The sequence below is a fragment of the Felis catus genome, chromosome C1, assembly GCF_018350175.1.
Source record: "Felis catus isolate Fca126 chromosome C1, F.catus_Fca126_mat1.0, whole genome shotgun sequence".
Taxonomy (NCBI): domain Eukaryota; kingdom Metazoa; phylum Chordata; class Mammalia; order Carnivora; family Felidae; genus Felis; species Felis catus.
Genome location: NC_058375.1, coordinates 106,543,956 through 106,563,310, shown reverse-complemented (window position 1 = coordinate 106,563,310; position 19,355 = coordinate 106,543,956). Strand labels below are relative to the sequence as shown.

Here is a 19,355-nt window from a genome sequence, read left to right as displayed (position 1 = left end):
GGCAAAAAACCAGAGCCTAGAATTAAGTAACAGTGACTGCAGACTAGAAAGCAAAAACCTTCTCCAAGAAGGAATGAGATACAGGAAGTTAATGATCAGACCAAAATACCAAGAAATGATGAAAGAAGACACCCAGTGAGAGAACAAAGTCCACAACCCAGAGGCGATGAAGCACAACAAACCAGAGAACGAAGACCAGAAGTGAAAGATGATGAAAAACAACAGGTGAATGCTCAGACCTCAGCACCAATGGATGAAGAGAAACATCCAGTCAGAGGGCTGAGCTCAGATATTCAAAAGAGTGCAAAACAGCAAACTAGAGAGGAAAGACCATCTTCAAGAGAGGAGGAGAGACTGGGAGTTAGTGATCAGACTCCACTACCACAAGAAAATGGAAAATACAGGGTGAGGAGTCGTACCTCAGTAACAAAGAATGATGGAAAACACCAAGTGAGAGACCTGAGCCCAGAGCCCAGGATTTATGGGAGACACAAAGTTGAGGAGCAGAGCTTAGAGCCTAGAAATGACGGCAAACAACAAGTAAGAGATGTAGGTCCAGAAAACATGAATAATGGGAGAAGCCACATTAGAGATCAGAGAACAGCTTTAAGAAACTATGAAAGAATCCATTATAGTGACCAAACTGTAGCACCAAGTGATGATGGGAGGCACCAAGTAAGAGACTTGAGCCCAAAACCCAGAAATGATGGGAGACACCAAGTCAAGGAACAGAAATTAGCTCCAACAGAAAACGGGAGACACCAAATGAGAGACCAAACCCCAGGATCAAGGGATGATAAGAGAAGCCAAGCTGGGGATCAGAGACCAGTTCCAAGACAGTGTGAAAGATTCCAACATAAAGACCAGATCCCTGCCTCAAGAGATAGTGAGAAAAGCCAAGTGAGAACCCTGAGCCCTGAGCCCAGAAATGATGAGGGATACCAAGTTAGGGAGCAGAGACCAACTCCAACAGAAGATGAGAGACACCAAGTGGAAGACCAAACTCCAGCACCACAGGATGATGGGAGACACCAAGTGAGAGATGTGAGGCCAAAACTCAGGAATGATGGGAGAAGCCAAGTTAGGGAGCAGAGAACAGCTCCAAGGCAATATGAAAGATTTCAACATAGAGACAAGATCCCTGCACTAACGGATGATGAGAAAACTCAAGTGAGAGACATGAGCCCAGAGCCCAGGAATGATGGGAGATACCCCATTAGGGAACAGAGACCAACTCTAACAGAATATGAGAGATGCCAAGTGAGAGACCAAACCCCAGCATCAAGGGATAATGGGAGATACCACATTACAGAGCAGAGACCAGCTTCAAGACAATATGAAAGAATCCAGCATAGTTACCAGATCCCTCTACCAAGAGATGGTGAGAGAAGCCAAGTGAGAGACCTGAGCCCTGATCCCAAGAATGATAGGAAACACTGGGCTAGAGATCAGAACCCAGAATGCAAGACTGAAGGGAGACAGCAAGTTAGGGAGCAAAGACCAACTCCAACAGAAAATGACAGATATATAGTGAGAAACCAAATCCCAGTCCCAGGAGATGATGGGAGACACCAAGAGAGAGACATGAGACCATAACTGAGGAATGGTAGAAGTCAAGTTAGAAAGCAGAGACCACCTCCAAGATTTCAACACAGAGACCAGATCCTCACACTAAGGGATGATGAGAAAAGTCCAGTGAGAGACCTGAGCCCAGAGCCCAATAAAAATAGGGGACCCCAAGTTAGGGAGCAGAGACTAGAAACCAGGATAGGAAGAAGCCAAATTAGGGAGCAGAGACCAGCTCCAAAATATGAAACATTCCAACATAGAGACCACACCCCAGTACCAAGAGATGATGGAAGACACCAAGAGACAGGCCTGACCTCAGAACCCAACGATAATGGGGGACCTCAAGTAAGAGACCTGAGCCCATAATCAAGGAGTGAGAAGAAACTAGAGGCTAGAGAGCAAAGGCCTCCTTCAAGAAAGGATGAGAGTCATCTTGGGGGCAACAATGAGAGGAAGCTTAGAAAAAGCATGTCTCTAAGGGAACTGGATTCTGAAACAAAAATGCAGCTTGGGAAAGAACAAGATCAAAGGTCTTTTCCCAGACAAGAAAAAGCTGAGCTTGAAGACCTAGATCCTCAGGGATCAGCACGTACCAGAAAAATTGGGCCAATCAGCTGTGAGGTATACTTTTTTCCCAAACAGAAAGGTAACTGGTTGTTATTGCCTACATGACCCATCTGAAAAAGGAAATGGAAGAAACTGGCTCATTTATACAGGTTTGGGTATGCTTAAGGATCATAGGAAAGGAGGAAGCTATGGCTGCTCCCCAACAAGGGATCCAGATGAAGAATGCTTGTACCAAGATACAGAAGAAAGATGGGAACATTGTGTTTATGACCAGCAGGGCAAACCCTACCATGTTTGGAAATCTAGTGACCACAAGTATGATAAGAGCCCTGGAGTCCCAGATGAGCCTGGCTCCACTGAGGATGAATTCTGAAATCCCTTCCAGATACTCCAAGAAATTCCACCTCCCCAGTTGGGTAAGCTGGTTGATTAGGCATTCTTGGCTTTTTCTGTCTCTATAAATCTCAGACATCTAATTTTAATGTATAATGAGTAGAATACCACAAGTTTTGGGTTCTGGGACTCTAACATTTTTTAGAAATGGCTTAGAGTGGAAGGAAGAATTAAATGTTATATAATACCCTCCAATAACCATATTATTTTAACTTTAATGAATCATAACTTTCAAGGCTTATCTGAAGAGCTTACATATTCAAATTATAAATCTTGTATAAATAACAAATAATTAACAAGCATTGATTTCTCCTTGATTTTCTTCTACTTTCTTTTTTTTTTAATGTTTATTTATTTTGAGAAAGAGAGAAACAGAGTGCAAGCAGGGAAGGGGCAGAGAGAGAGGGAGACATAGACATAGACATAGAACCCAAAGCAGACTCCAGGCTCCGAGCTGTGAGCACAGAGCCCCACGCAGGGTTCAAACCCATGAACTAAGAGATCATGACCTGAGTAGAAGTCGGACACTTAACCAACTGTGCCACTCAGGTGCCCCTCTTCTACTTTCTTTTTAAATTCATCACTCTCAGATTGAAAACTGAGATGAAGGTGAAAAATAGAAAATAAGCAAGTTCATAAGAAATTTGTTTGAAGTAGTGGTAAAGACAATGGACTCTAGAGGCAAACAAATCTGGGTTGAACTTCTGGCTCCATCATACTAACTACCTTTAAGATGTTGGATACTAAGCCTCTTTAAGGGGGGATGGGCTAAATGGGTAAGGGTCATTAAGGAATCTACTCCTGAAATCATTGTTGCACCATATGCTAACTAACTTGGATGTAAATTAAAAAATAAATAAATTATTTTTTAAAAATCCTCTTTAAATATTAATTTCTTCATCTGTAAAACAAAAATGATAAAAATAAGATTATCTACTCATATACAGTATTAAACATAATAAAATGCTTCATACAGTACCTAGTTAACCCTTTTTTTAATATTTTTGACTAAATAGGTATATCTGAATCTACACACTTCAGAAAATGCACATATTTTTAAGCACAAATGCATGTCACATTTTTTATGATAATGCTATAAAACTAGAAATTGTGATCATAAAGGAATATATGAAAGTATTTGGAATTTTAAAAACACTCCTCTCAATAACTCAGGTTGAGAAAGAAAGCAAAATTGCAATTAAGATAACTTTTAAAAAGCAATAAAAAGTTCACAAAATGTTTTAAAAGTCACAAAATATTAAAATCTAGAGTTGCAACCTTAAGCACTTTATTTGATTAACAATGAAGAATAGAAAAGGGATAAACTAAGTATTCAATTCAATAACTTAGAAAATTAAATCACAAAACAGACTTAAGAAAAGCAGAAGGAAAAATAAAGATACAAGTAGAAATTCATGACTAGAAAACAGAATAGCCATGTAACTGATTAATAAATGAAGGAACCTAAGATATTTGGAAAATCATTAAAATGATTCAGAAAGAGGGGCACCTGGGTGGCTCAGTCGGTTGAGCGGCTGACTTCAGCTCAGGTCATGATCTCACGGTCTGTGAGTTCGAGCCCTGCATTGGGCTCTGTGCTGACAGTTCGGAGCCTGGAGCCTGCTTCAGATTCTGTGTCCCCCTAGCTCTCTGCCCCTCCCCCGCTCATGCTCTCTCTCTCTCTCTCTCTCTCTCTCTCTCTCTCTGTCTCTCTGTCAAAAATAAATAAACATTAACAAAAAAAAATTTTTTAATGATTCAGAAAGAAAAAAAAGACAATATAATTATCCTGAAGCCAAAAATATTTAGCTACAGATACAGAATAAACTTTCTTTTTATTTTATTTATTTTAACAACTTTATTCTTAGAGAAAAAAGAAAGAAAGAAAAGAAAGTCGGGGGGAGGGGGAATGTATGGTTTTTCTAGTAAAACTGACTCCAAAAAAGGTATAATCATAACCATTGAAAAAATTGAGAAGGTTGTCAAATAACTACCCTCTCAAAAGCTTCAGGCAAGATTGTTTCACAGGTGATTATTTTCAAACATTCATAAAACATATAATTCCTTACGCTATTTAAAACATATCAGAGAATACAAATATAAAGAAATCTTTATCATTGCCTTCAAAGGTAGATTAATTCCAATATCAAAATCTCAAAGTGCCCCAAAACTACAGCCCAACCCCATGTATAAATACAGATGAAAACCTCTAAACAAAATACTCGGCAAGAGTAGTTTTTCCTTCCACTTGGATGCCAGATGTCAGATGGGATGGTAACTTCAGGGAGGTCACAGCTCACTAAGAGAAATCCATTCACACTGATCTTCCTGGAATTTGGCAGAGAAAGCCAGTGTGATCATCTCCAAGGAGATGTAGATTTTTTTTTTTAATCCATGTTTGGTTTTTTTGTAATTTAAAATAGTGAAAGGAAAATTTATCTAAAATCAACACCTGGCATGCTTAACGGTGAAACATAGCAGGCCATCAATGTCAGGAAAGGCCCTTGGTGCCACAAGTAGTTACAGAGCACCTACCATGTGACAGGCAGTGTCAAGGCCCAGGCTACACGGTGATGGGAGAAAACAGCTTGCAGCTCAGAGCTTAGTGAGGATCCTGAGTGAGGACTGCAACACGAGGCGCCAGAAGAGCTTTGCAAGAAAGAGCAGATGCCACAAAATAGAAAAATAAGGAGAACAAAATTCAGATTGGGGAGAGGGTACAAGAAAGCTTGTCTGAAGAAGGGACAATAAGAAAGACCAAGGGGTTTGCACCAAAACAGGGAGATCAGAAATGAAAGGAATAAAGCACATGAACTAGAAAAGAAGAAGAGAAATGATCATTATTTAAGATACCGTAAGATAATATATATACATAATAAATGGGGTGGGGGTGGGAACACGTGTGTATACAAAACACCCCAACTTCATCACAACAACATGAGGTACATAGGAGTAATTAATATGAAATGTGTATGTGATATAAAACTGGCCAAAGGGGGGGCGCCTGCATGGCTCAGTTGGTTAGGCATCAGACTTGGGCTGAGGTCATGACCTGGGGGTTTGTGACTTCGGTCCCCACATCACATTGGGCTCTGTGCTGACAGCTCAAAGCCTGGAGCCTGCTTCAGATTCTGTGTGTGTCTCTCTCTCCCCCTCCCCTGTTCTCTCTCTCTCTCTCTCTCTCTCTCTCAAAAATAAATATATATTAATTTTTTAAATAATAAAACCACCTAAAGGACATAACAGAAACCCCAATGCATAAAGGCAAGTCTTGTTCTTGGATGGGAGGGCTCACTATTATAAAGATGTCAATTTTCCCCTTATTGGTCTATACCTTGAACAAGAATACAGTTTTAAATATTTTTCTATATATATATATATATATATATATTTTTTTTTTTTTTTTTTGAGAGAGAGAGAGAGAGAGACAGAGTGTGAGAGGGCCAGGGCAGAAAGAGAGGGAGACACAGAATCTGAAACAGGTTCCAGGCTCTGAGCTGTCAGCACAGAGCCCAACACTGGGCTCGAACTCACAAACCGGGAGATCATGACCTAAGCCAAAGTCAGATGCTTAACTGACTGAGCCACCCAGGCACCCCAAGCAATGTAGTTTTAAAACTGCATAAAAGTGATTGAATATTTATCAGGAAATATATAGGCAAGAGTAGGCAGGAAAATTTGGGAAAAGATGTTAATAAGAGGGCTTACTGTATGTTATTATGCTACACTATGCTATTATATATTATAGTATATAATATATACTATATATAACATGCTATATTATATATGGTATATATGTAATATATAATAATATATAATACATATAGTAATATGTAATATATATAGTAATATAGTATATAGTACTTACATATTTACATATATAATATATAATATGTAGAGTAATATAGTATATAGAGAGTACACATAATATGTAGCATATATATAGTAATAGTATATATAAATATATTATTATACTATATTACATTATCATATATTAAAAGCATCACAAGCTAAAGTGATTAAAATACTGTGATAGTAGTGGTAATAATGATGAGGCCTGGGGGTGATGGTGGGGTTCGCAGGGTTCAGAGCTGATGGCCAAGAAAGAATTCTTGAAGATGTCTGTGGTGCAAAAAGGTGATTTTATTAAAGCATGGGGACAGGACCTGTGGGCAGGAAGAGCTGTACCAGGGTTGTGAAGAAAGACTGGTTTTATACTATGGAGTTGGGGAAGTAAAGACAAAAGGGAGGCCTCCAAAGGTACTTTGATATGCTAAAGAGGACTCCTAGGATACCTGAGGCCTTGCTATTGTCACAATAAGGTTGTTTTCCCTCTAGTAAGGCATTCACATTAGCACAGTAGGAGGTTCCTGGAGAAATGTTATACTCTGTATTTGCCTCAAGTATAGGTCAATGGGCTGCAGGTTATAAGGAAATTTATATGGAGGAGTGATGTTGGGGCTCCAGGAAACTGAGTCTACAGGTTACTGGAGATTAGGCTATTGATAAGATTGCCTTTTTCTTGTAATTTACTAAGACATTTGTAAACAGATGGAGACTCATGTCCTATATGACTGTGATCTCTATCAGTTGGCCATTTGTTTTCTTTCCTTCATCCTTGGGCAGCCAGGAGTGCCTGAGGAATGTCACACACACTCCATCTGCAAGGGGGGGAGGGGGGAGGAGGTTGGGAAGGTGCTAGCTTGTACTTTGCCTTCAGCCTGCCTTATGCTCCCTCATCAATAAAAATGAAAGCATGGCCAATGGAACACAATAAAAAGTCCATATCCAAGTATAATTATTGAGAATGTAGTATTCTAATGAAGAAGAGATTTTCAAATCTGGATTTTTTTCCAGAAGCTTGGTTGAAAAGAAACAAGAAAGGTGGTATAGCTAAACAGAGCAGAGGGTCAGAAGAGGCCCGGCGGTGGTTAGTTTAGATTAGTTGGTGAGGAGAAGGCAAGAGTAGAAAGTCAGAAAGGTAGGAAGAGAGGGAACAACATGAAATGAAGACCCAGGGGAGAAGGCTGAGTTTGGGGCCCAGGAGCACAGGGGCAAAGCAGCTTTTGGTCAGAGATGGGCTGATGGGAACGTGCACGTGAGGTGAGACAAGGGTGTGAGGGCAGGGAAGAGTCAAAGGAGACTGTGCCTAACAGCTCTGCTTTCTCTGTGGTGATGGAAACAAGCCACCAGCTCAGAGACTGAGCACTGAATCCTGAGGAAAACCGGGGAGTCAGCTTGAGACCCACAACCACCAGGTGGAGCTTCATTCCCAACTCACCCTGCCCTGTCAGGCTATCACCTGAGGAGGGGACCCAGTCTCAAACTTTCTGAGGTCCCTCCAAGTTACATGTGTAACTGTGCCATAAAAAAGATCAAAGTGCATTGAACCGAACCCAAGAATAAGAACCTATTCTACACCTGTCATTTGCAATAATATTCCACAGAAGCTGAAAGTATGACATTAAGTCTTGACTCAGTGAAGGTGATCCTAACATACCCCAAACACCCTCCCAGGAGTCTGGCTATTCAAAGCCAGAACTGTGCTCTGTCAGCACAGAGCCCACTTTGGATCCTCTGTCCCTTTCTCTCTGTCCCTGCCCAACTTGTGCTCTCAAAAATAAATAAATATTAAAAAAAAAGATAACCTTCCCTAAACATCATTTTTCTCTGCTGGGCTTGTATAGGTGATGAATGGCAGGCAATTCAAGGTAACAGTCTCTGATAAAGGGCCAGAAGACCAGCATCCCACAGATGATCTATTCCAAGAGCAAGGAAAACATCAGAACCAATTCTTACTGCTATTCATTACTACGTGCTTAGAATGTGCCAGGCACCAGCTTCACATAAACTGTCTGCTTTGATCAGGTCAACGACTCTGAGGCAGGTAACTGTTTCGGAACCAGGCTGGAACTCTGGCGGAAAAGCCAAGTGGCCCTCAGAGATCTTGGTGAAGATTTATTTTACACCAGCGGGCTCAGAGGAGACTGTTTCTCCAAAGGTCTGAACCTGGAATGCAAGTGGGGAGGGTAATTTATAGCCGACAGCCTCCATATCTGTAGCGGTTTTCGCGCACAGCAAACAAAGGAAGAAGAAACCGGAGGAGGGGTCTTTAAGCTAGAGACCAGAGTTTGTTCTAGTCCAATCAGCCATCTTCGGTGTACTTTATCCACTTCTCCAACATCCCCCACCTTTGATACCTTTTAAAAAAAACTTTTAGTAGGCATCACCTTTCAGTTTTACAGGTTGGTACTCTAGGAAGGCTAAGATATGTGCAGTAGTTTGGCGAACAACAGTGTTTTCAATAAAACGTACCATGGCATTCAGTATACAGGGGCAGATGGATACAAATTATGGAGAGGAGGGGCCCCACCAGGGCAGGAAGCCAGGATGCCCAGTCTGTGAGATCCCATCCTTTCCATTGATTGATATTTTCCTGTTGTCAATGTTGAAGTCTTTCCTTGAATTCCTTAACCTTAGTTGTAACTATTCCTGACTGGTTTATGAACATTCCTCCCCCAGAAAGATGCAGGTCCCTCCTTTTTCTGAAGTGAGGAGGTCGAGGGTTCACCTATTTTGGAGGGTCACTGCCACCAGAGAGTTTATTTGGCTTTGTAAGGTTACCAGAGAATCTGCCACCTGTTCCATGCCTTCATTTAGCTCTTGAGATAGTCTATGGTATAGTCCTACAGATGAACCTATGCCCCCTCTTCCAGTTCCTATTCCTGTTTCAATTCCTGCTCCTATCAGAATGGGTAGCAGGATTGCCCATTTAGCCCAGGAGGTGGGGCTAAAGGTTGTTAGGAGTTGATCTTCAGTGTATACAGATATCTCTGGGGTTAGGAAGATGGAATAACATATCTGAGTCCAGTTGGCCTCTAAGCATGGGTAGGCTGAATTAGAACATAGGTAGAACACCCCAGGGGTTGAACATAGGGTTGTATTCTTCTTTAAGGTTATATTTCTTCTGTATAGAGAGGTACCATTCATACCTTCAGGGACTGTACAGATTAGATTGTTGGCATTTGTGAGATGGACCCCAGTGGCCAGGGGTCCAATTAAGACAGAGGTGTTGGTTTTGAGATTTTCAGGAGCTTCCCAGGTCAAAGGGATGGGAGTGGCTAAATAAGCCCTCTGGCTGAAGGGCAAGCACATCCAGCAGGTTTGGGTGTGATTATCTATTTTATGGAGGACGTGTAGAGTAGTGTTAGTCCAACGTTGGAGTGGGAAATTGGTAAGCATCTGATTGAGGGCTGAAAGGTTCAAACCTTGGTAGGCTGCCAGGGGAGTGGTCACCTTTATGGCTTGTATTCCCCTATCCTGGGTATCCTTTATAACTTTTTGAAGGGCCCTGTCTTGCACCCCTCCCCCGTCCAAGATTCCCCCATTGAGGAAGGTAAGTGTAGCAAGCTTCCCTCTCTGGAGGCCCTTGTTGTAACATGGGTTCCTGACTTTTGGGGTTATCTCTACAGTCCAATACTTAGTCCTTGGGGCACCAGGTGACTGACAGAGAGTGGGTGTTTTTCTCTTGTAGCACTCTTTGTGGAGAGAGGTGAAGGCGCTGAATGCTCTTGACCCCCTTATTGTCATATAACAATCCTGGGGGCAAAGTGGGTAAGCAGCAGTTGTGAGGATGAGAGAAGTTATCATAATATACAGGCAATACTTAATAATCTTCCCATCCAGAGGAGGTATGTGAGACCCAGTGTACATCTTTTGTCCCATGCCCAGCTTGTTGGTGCAATCTCTATCAGCCCAATAGCAAGAAGTAAGATCAGGTCTATGACACCAGTAAGGGACAAGGGCTAGCAGAGTTGCATCCAAACCCCTGGGCTCGGTCCATATGTTGATTCCTCAAGCTTCTGCCGTGTGCAGGCCAGCCAACTTCTGGGGTGTGGCTGGAGCAGGGCTGGAGATCTGAGGGGCTAGTGCCTTTTTGAGGGTCAGTTTAAGTGGGTTGACTGGATCTGGATCACTTCGCCAGATTGAAGGTTCCTCTGAATTGGTCTTCTTAGCTCTGGAGTGATGGACCCATGGGGTGATACCTGAAACTGAATCCTCTATTTGGTTGTATATCTGTAAAGTCCACCTCCAAGTCTTGGAAAGGGGCAGGTTTCCGGTAACTGTCAGATCAGGTTTAGGGAAGATATGGTTTGCATATTTAGAGATCCATCCTGTTTTCCAGTTGTTTAAATAATCATATGCCCATGGGGTCTTATTATTATCCCCATAGAATAACAAGCATAGAAGATTGCCTATACATGAAATACTGTGACAATTTTCTGAAGTTTACCTCAAGTTGTCTAGTTTAGGCAAACAACAAACATTTAAAGACAATCATAAGTAGAATTTAACATCCATAACAGTGCATTGTTGAAACATAGTTGTTCTCTCTAAACCCCCCCCTTTCCAGAGATAGCCAAATTGAGACCAATGCATTTGTAGAACAAATCCAGTCTTAACAAATCTGGCCTAATTATTTACATAAGCTCAGCAAGAATAGCAATTGATCATAAGGATCTTTTAAAGTTTGCTTTGTTGGAACCTTTTATAAGGAATCTCTGGGTTGAACTTTTAGTAGCCTCTCCAGGCCAGAAGCCAAGCCAAATACTTGCCATCAGACTGGCCTGTAATACCTGTAGAATTGAGTGACTTCCTCTTCATGAGGTCCCCAAGATATCCTGAGGTTGCTGCACCTGCCAGGAAGTGACCTTCTTTACTTACCTGGTGAGGCTGCTGGGAACTCTGTAAGCAAGGCACCAGGCCAACATTTCCAAGGGGCTTTATGGCTCCATATTCTATATAGCCAACCCTAATTCCTTAAAGTTGTCTGGTCATATCTGAGTCTACAAACGTCATCCTCAAATATGACATTCCAGTTAAAGCTTTGGTAAAATAACCAGTATTTCCAAATGGTGACCTGTTATAAGATGAACAGATTCTTATTGAACTTATGCAAACAATTGTAATTGCCATGAAATAAAAAATACTCATTGAGAGTTTTGAATTTCAGGGGACTTTTGTAGAGAGAAAAGATAAATGCTTGTTTACAAATGCATACTTTATGACATTTTTGTATATCATAGATATCTTAAGAGAAAGTTTCCTTAATCTGGAAGATGAAACATTACGGACCCAGCAATATTTTCAACAAGAATCACAAAACTATAATCTTCCTCAGTTAATTTAATCCCACGTTCCTAATTCTTGTTCAATTTGAATGCAGCTTTTTAGTTCTGGAAATTTTTACCCATTTTAGTATTAATCTTAAGGATGTCGAATACCTGTATTTATCCCCAAAGTTCTTTTTATAAATCTCCTTGAAGAAGAAACACATTTTGTGAGAGAATAAGAACAATTATAAATGACAAAATCTCAGAAATAGACATCGTTAAAGATCTGAAGAGAGTTCATTATGATGCAATTGACAAAGAAATTCGGTATTTCTGTGACACATAGCATCTCAAGTCATCAGAATATTAAGTGATGACCTTAAAATAAAACATTAAAATTTTAGGAATTGCATATATTAGGGCAGTTACAGTATTTACTTGTGCAATACAATCTAAGGTTTACCATTGTATGACAGAACTTTTCCAAATAACTTAACATCCCAAATAAAAGGACCTAATTGGTCAAGAAGACTTCATTTACCATTTAAATCCTGAAAAGTTTGTTAAAACCCCAGAAGTCATAAGTGTATCCTAAATAAGATTACAGATCATTACCAATCTTACAATTTTATATATTCAACCAAAGTGGCAATAAAAGATCCCAAAGGTGAATGTATAGCATTATACAGTTGTTATCAAAACCTAGCTCCTTTAACATTCAGAAGTTTTAACTAAGTAATCAAAGACCTGATAGAGATGAGACCTAAAACTTTGATTTTCCCGGAGGATAAACCTTTGTTTGCATTGTCTTATCAAGAGCAGATTAACAGGTCAAGAAAACTTTGTTATTTGAGCAGAGAGAAAAGCAGGATTTCAACCTCATACTAGTGTACTTTTAAAATTCCATTCATCTCAACCTTTTATAACTTTCTTTTGCTTCTAAATTTTGTCCCAAAGCCATTTCTTTCTAAATAACCAGTCTCATTTGGGACAAAATTACTTTCTTCTACCCTCAATGAAACTGTATTTCCATTCCTTATATCTTTCTTATATACCTCCTATTTTCCTACATACAGAGTTGCTTTCTTTGTTTTCATCAGTCTTAAGTAAACATTTAGCAGAATTTTAACTCTTAGGAAACCTTAGTCTCCAACTGAGGACTTAGTAACCAATTGGGAGGTGTTTACATCAGAATTTTTTTAGATGGTAAATTCATGAACCAATTAAGTACAAAGCATGTTTTCCAATAGGTTTGAATAGCCTTAATTTCTCAGCAATAAGAAGTTAAAAACACAAACCTATGTTCAATAATCAAAGCTTTAGCATTCCATCCTATTTGGAAAGTTTCAGGTTACCAAGGATCTTGAAAGTTATCTTAGCAATTACCCATGAAAACTTTGAGACAGACAAAATTATCATTAACAAATTGCAACAGAGATAACATGAGCTTATTTGACCTTTGCAGATAACTTTAAAGACAGGTCCAATAAACTTAAATTAGTTTAAACATTGAATATGTTTCACCTGCATCCTCCTAAAAGTCAGTATTCCCCCATTGTCAATCTTCATTTGGGGCACCGGAGATATAGGTGGTCCAAGGGGGGTGCACTTTGCTCTTTGACCTGGAGGGTGGGAAGAGGAACCAATGGTGCTTGAGACACTGAGGATGGTATAGGGCTACACCCAAGTTGGTGCAGAAACATGAGGGGGAGGGGAAGGCAGAAGCAGCAACTGCTTGGGGATATTCCTTAAAGTCCCTGTCCCGAGGTAGACTAACCACAGTTGGCTCCAATTTTGGCTGTTAACCTGGGAAATGAGGGAGAATCCCTCACACCTATTAAGCAGAGGAACAGGGAGAGAGAGTCAGTGTCCCCTTTTAGTCTGGTTCTATCTTGGCTAGACCAATAAGGTGCCCTCCTCGAGGTTCCTTCTGATCTCCGCTGGGTTTTGGGGACTTTCCCTGGTTGGGACATTTATTCTTTTTAATGTCCTTTCCCCTTGCATCTGGGCATATTTATGGCCTTCTCAGCCCCCTGCTCTGATCCCCCTGAGGGCCTCTTGATATCAGCGGATGTGGACCGGCATTTGGAGAGTGCCTGCACCTGGCTGAGGGCTCAATATGGCCACCAGGACTTGTGGGGGAGGGTTTTCTGGCCTGGAAGGGGAGGAGAAATGGGTGGCTGCGGTGGCAGTGTCCTGGCTTCGAGACCAGCAGGGAGTCTGCCAGGGGAGGAGTTTCAAGCTCATGGGAGAGGGGAAGGAGCCTAAAGAGTCAAGAAGAGGGGAACATAAGGGGAGCAGTGGGTCACTTCTTTGGCTCCCTGGGTGAGTCTCTGGATAAAGCGGCTAAAACATTTGCCTGGCTCTCCTGGCTCCATCCTGACCCCACAATGCTCATGTGAGGCAGAGTCACAAAGAGGGACAGGGACGTCCCCTCCAATGAGGAGACCAGCCAGATGCCCGCCTGGCAGTGTCCTGAAGGAACCCAGGTGACGCTCAGCCCCACAGATCCCAGCCCTGCAACCCATGATCAGAAACATTCTGATATCACCACAGACCAAGCTCCATCCATCATGGAATCGCAGATGGGCCCACTCAGACTCCATGGCCCCCTAGTGACCCCAAGGGCACCTGCCTGTGGAGCCACAGAATCTAACTTGGCAGGCAAGCTAGACCGAGTCACACATTCACATTCAGATATACACCAGAGATTATTATATTCCCTACCATAGAATCCCTACCTGTGAGACTTCTGAAGTCTCAGGGAGTAACCAGTCTCCCTTCCACTCTTGCAAGTGGGCCTAACTAGATTGGGCCCCAGCCTTACCGGTTCCAACTTCGGGTCCAGATCCTCACCTGCCAAGTCTCCTCGAGTCCAGCGGGAACGGCAGAGCGGGGCTGACCTGAAGGGGACAGAGAAGGAGACTGCCAAAATTTAGGCAGGGTGCACTCTCTCCCTTGTGACCCCTCATTCCGTCACCGCCTCGCTGTTCTCCCAAACTGGTGGCAACAATGGGCCAGCGCAGTTGGGTTTCCCCAGTCACAGAACCAAGTATGTTACGGAACCAGGCTGGAACACTGGCGGAAAAACCAAGCAGCACTCGGAGATCTTGGTGGATTGGAGATTTGTTTTACACCGGAGGGCTCAGAGGAGACTTTCTCCAAAGGTCTGAGCCCGGAATGCAAGTGGGGAGGGTAACTTATAGCCGACAGACTCCATATCTGTGGCAGTTTTCGTGCGCACAGCAAACAAAGGAAGAAGAAACCTGAGGAGGGGTCTCTAAGCTAGAGACCAGAGTTTGTTTTAGTCCAATCAGCCATCTTTGGTGTACTTTATCCACTTCTCCAACAATAGAGGAGAAAAACTGAGAAAACTTGAAAGTCACACATAGGTACTTGATCCAGGGTTTGAAGCCAAGTCTCCTGTATTCATTTGCTACAGCTGCCATACCAAAATGTCCTGATGCTTTCTTATAAGGACACCAGTCACTGGATTAGGACCCATTCTAATGGCCCATTTTAACCTCATTACCACGCAGTTTTTCCTCCTCCTGTGTTTCTCTCCTGTACTTTTACACAGAACACTTGTGATACTCTGGCCACCAAATGTGTGGGGGTTTACCAAACAACAAGCAATTCTCTGTGACCCCATCGGGGTGTCCTACAATTCAACTCAATTCTATCTACCCAGAGATAGCATCAGATATACAAGTTAAAGGTTCAGTGCTAAAAGACTGCCCTCACCCTCCCACTGCCCGCTTCAAATGTCAACCACAAATGCAGGGTGTCACCCGTGCCTCTGACTGACCAGCTAAAAATCAGAGGTTTCCACAACCTCTTCTTTGGGTTAATTTCATTTGCTAGAGCGGCTCATGGAACCCAGAAAACGTGCTTACTCACTAGATTACCTGTTTAACTCAGGAACGGCCAGATGGAGATGCATGGGGTAAGGCGTGCAGAAAGGGCGAGCAGCTCCTGTGTTGTCTGGATGAGCCACTGTCCCCAAATCTCCAGGTGTTCCCCAACAAAAGCTCTCTGAACCCCACCCTTTTGGGGGCTTCATTACATAGGCACGATTGATTAAATCATTGACATCTGTGATTGATTCGGCTCCTTCTGCCTCCCCACAGGTCTGGGGGTGGGACTAGAAATTCCAGTCCTGTCATCAGCTGGCCCAATCTCAGGTATTTTCCAAAAGTCACCTCATTAATGTAACAAAGGACTTTTTTTAATTTTTTTTAATGTTTATTTATTTTTGAGAGAGACAGAGACAGAGCTCAAGAGGGGAAGGGCCAGAGAGAGAGGGAGTCACAGAATCCGAAGCAGCCTCCAGGGTCCAAGCTGTCAGCACAGAGCCCGATGCGGGGCTCGAACCCACGCACTGCAAGATCATGACCTGAGCCTAAGTCAGGCCCTTAACTGACTGAGCCACCCAGGCGCCCCAACAAAGGACATCTTGATCACTCTGTGCACTTAGAAAATTCCACATGTTTTAGGAAGTCTGTACTAAAAACAGGGACAAGACCCTTCTTATTTTGCATCACAATGTCACAGCTTTTTAAAGGCCTCATCTCCAAAAAAAGTCACGTTCTGAGGTATTGGGGGTTGGGGCTTCAACATATGAATTCAGCCCCAAACAACTCCCAATGACCTTGCTCTTTCCAATGAACCACAGTTAGTTATGTTATACAGTTCGGTTAGCTATGCTAGTACCACAAGGCCACAAACTTGGGGTGGGGGGTGGCACTGTGTTTATTGTTAAAAAGAGAACCCCAGGTCCAAAATGGCATCACTTAGGTTAAGGTCCAAAGTCAGTAAACCAAGTCATCACCCACTTGCCTGTGATTCCTTGTAATTAGGATATTGTTAAGGCTAAGCCCTCAGGCAAAGGGGGGTTCTTAATGTTTTTATCCCTTAGCCATATTTGTCCTGGGAGCCACCTCTATTGACGTAAAATTACAAGTAGAGGCCTTAGCCAAGCATACAGTGGCCACCTTTTAACAAACCGAACATGAAGTTACCCACAAATTTGAAAAATAGCCCCCCAGAACTTAATGGCTCTTGAAATCCTGACTGCAAGTCAAAGATACTATGCTAATATTGAGACTAAATGTTATGAATATATCCCAGATGACTCTGCTAATATGTCCAAAGTTTTAGCAGATAGGCACACCAGATTTAAATGCTAACTTTTTTTTTTTACAATGGGCACATTACATTGAGCTACAAAACCATCTCTATGATGAATTTGTGGCTGACCACCCATATCAAGCAACTCAGGCCTCCCTTGGTGGGTTTCTCTATCACAAGGTATAGATTGGCATTATTTGTATCAATACATAGCTGATATGATACATCACCCCAATACCAGCATATACAGGGATATTTCAGTTACTAAAAAGAATGTTTCTTGCTGGCATATGGTAAATGTTACAATGGACTCTCCAGGCCATAAAAGGCCTTTCTCTTATAACTATCAAAATTTTAACTGAATATGCCAACCTACAGATTGGCTTACAACAAATTCGCGGGATCGAGCCCTGCAGCAGCCACTGCACTGACGCTGATGGCACGGAGTCTGCTTGGGATCCTCTCTCTCTTCCTCTCTCTCTCTGCCCCTTCCATGTGCTCTCTCTCTCTTTCAAAATAAACAGAAAAGCTTTTATATATATATATATATATATATATATATATATATATATATAAAGCTATCTTAACAATTACCCATGAGAACTTTATGAGACAGACAAAATTAACCATCATTTTTTTTAATGTTTATGTATTTTTGAGAGACAGAGAGGCATAGCATGCACAGGGGAGAGGCAGACACACACACACACACACACACACACACACAGATTTCTAAGCAGGCTCCAGGCTCTGAGCTGTCAGCACAGAGCCTGATGTGGGACTCGAACTCACAAACTGTGAGATCATGACCTGAATCAAAGTCGGACATTCAACCAACTGAGCCACCCAGGCACCCCAAACCATCAATTTAACCCATCTTTTTGCTGACAAATTGCAACAGAGACAACATGAGCTTATTTGACCTTTAGTAAACCTTGGTAGAATAAAAGTTTTATATTTAATGCTGATAACTCTAAAGACATGTCTACCTTAATTAAAGTAACAAATTTAAATTAGCTTAAATACTGAATATGTTGCACCTAGGTCAACAAAAGTCAGTTTGTTCCCCACTGTCAATTTTTACCCAGAGCTCCTGTGGGGAAATCTGAAGTCGGTGGTTTAAGTACAGGGAGGGGTGCTCTTCACCCCCAATTGGGAGGGTGAGAGGAGCAGGGCCAGTAGTGCCAGAGACACAAGGATGCTGTAGGAGCCGGTTATGCAAGCCATGCCCAAGGTGGTGCAGAAACACAAGGAGGTGGAGACAGAGGCAGAGGAGATGAGATGCCACCAGCAAGACTGGAGGTGGATGAAAGCCCAGACAGAAGAAAAAGTCCTCCCGGTCCTAAAGCTCTCCAGCTTGGACAGATGAACAGACACATGTTTTCTTCCCACCAATACAGAGTGAAAGTAGGCAGTGCATGTCAGGCCAGAGAACTCAGGGAACTTCCCTGAAACAAAAGGAATTTCGGCATCTCCTTGGGACTATTCCTTAAGGTCTGGAGGTAGACTGACCACAGATGACTGGCTCCAATTACCATAGCCATTAACCCAGGAATGAACCGCCTCCCCCATACAACAACATTCATCTAGTTCTCTCAACATATATTCCAGATCTGACCCACAAAAGAAGAAGCAAACAGAGAGGAGACGAGTAACTCAGGAAAAAGAGGAAGGCATGTGTGTGATCTTGGCAACAACCTGTTTTCAAGAGAACCAAGCGGAGCACATAGAGAACACGACAGAACACAGGCAAGTGATGGATAAATAGAAGTAGAAGAGCCTGAGGCAGCTGAGCCGATGGTGGATTGAGGGGTGCAGGGTGGGAAGAGGGATGTCCTTGGCCCTGCTAAATGAGTATGGACAGAACAGGATTTTAGTACAGGGCCATAAAGTCCTGACCATATGGGATTTCGGTCCATTTTTCTGGTCAGACTTTCCCATCCGCTAGTTTGTGTTGAGGCCAACAGTATTAACAAAAGAGGCCAACCTTGGAAGGAAGCATACAAGGTGTCCTTTTTAGGCCTTTCCCCATGTCGACTGAAAGAGAGAGCAGGAGAAAGTGACTGAGCAGCTCTCCAGCACAAGGCAGACAAGGATTGGAGACATGGATGGAGAGGGCCCCTCAACCTGCTGTCACCTTATCTCTTCATGGTTGCCAAAAAGATGTTGCCAGGTGAACTGGGGAGACCCCGGGCCCTGGGGCTTGACCCAGCCAGACCCAAAGAAGTCACCAAAGGCTCTTGGTCATGTCACGAGAAAGAATTCAAGGACATACATGCAGCACAGCAGGAAAGTTTATTAAAGCGAAAAGTACACTCTGGATATCTGAAAGCAGGCTAGCTCAAGAGAGAGCTACACACCCCGGGGGTTGGATTTGGTACTGTTTATTTAAATCCAAATTGACTCCAATGTGTTAGGAGACAGCCTAAGAGGGTCCTACGAAACAAGGAGAGTACTTATGGGTCCATTACCAAAATCCCCCTCAGTTTCCAAATGGCGTCCCATCAGGAATACTGCGGAAGTTTCCTGAGGTTCTGAGGGGGGGGGGGGGAGCCATCCCTTTTTCTTGACCAAACTGACAGC

General features: G+C 42.5%; 1 protein-coding gene and 1 long non-coding RNA gene across 2 annotated transcripts; one reads left to right on the top strand and one right to left on the bottom strand.

Annotated features, from left to right (window-relative positions):
* The first annotated feature begins 8,192 nt into the window (after positions 1–8,192).
* Positions 8,193–18,519, top strand: LOC111561824. Its single transcript, XR_002744731.2, has 3 exons — positions 8,193–8,530; positions 15,773–15,826; positions 18,384–18,519. It is a non-coding gene; the product is annotated as an uncharacterized LOC111561824 (long non-coding RNA).
* On the bottom strand, positions 8,524–14,079 carry LOC123379066 (syncytin-1-like). Its single transcript, XM_045033532.1, has 2 exons — positions 13,167–14,079; positions 8,524–10,652 (listed from the first exon to the last, which is right to left on the bottom strand). Exon 2 carries the CDS (start codon positions 10,252–10,254, stop codon positions 9,097–9,099), a length of 1,158 nt encoding a protein of 385 aa, XP_044889467.1. The 5' UTR covers positions 10,255–10,652; positions 13,167–14,079; the 3' UTR covers positions 8,524–9,096.
* Positions 18,520–19,355: the final 836 nt, after the last annotated feature.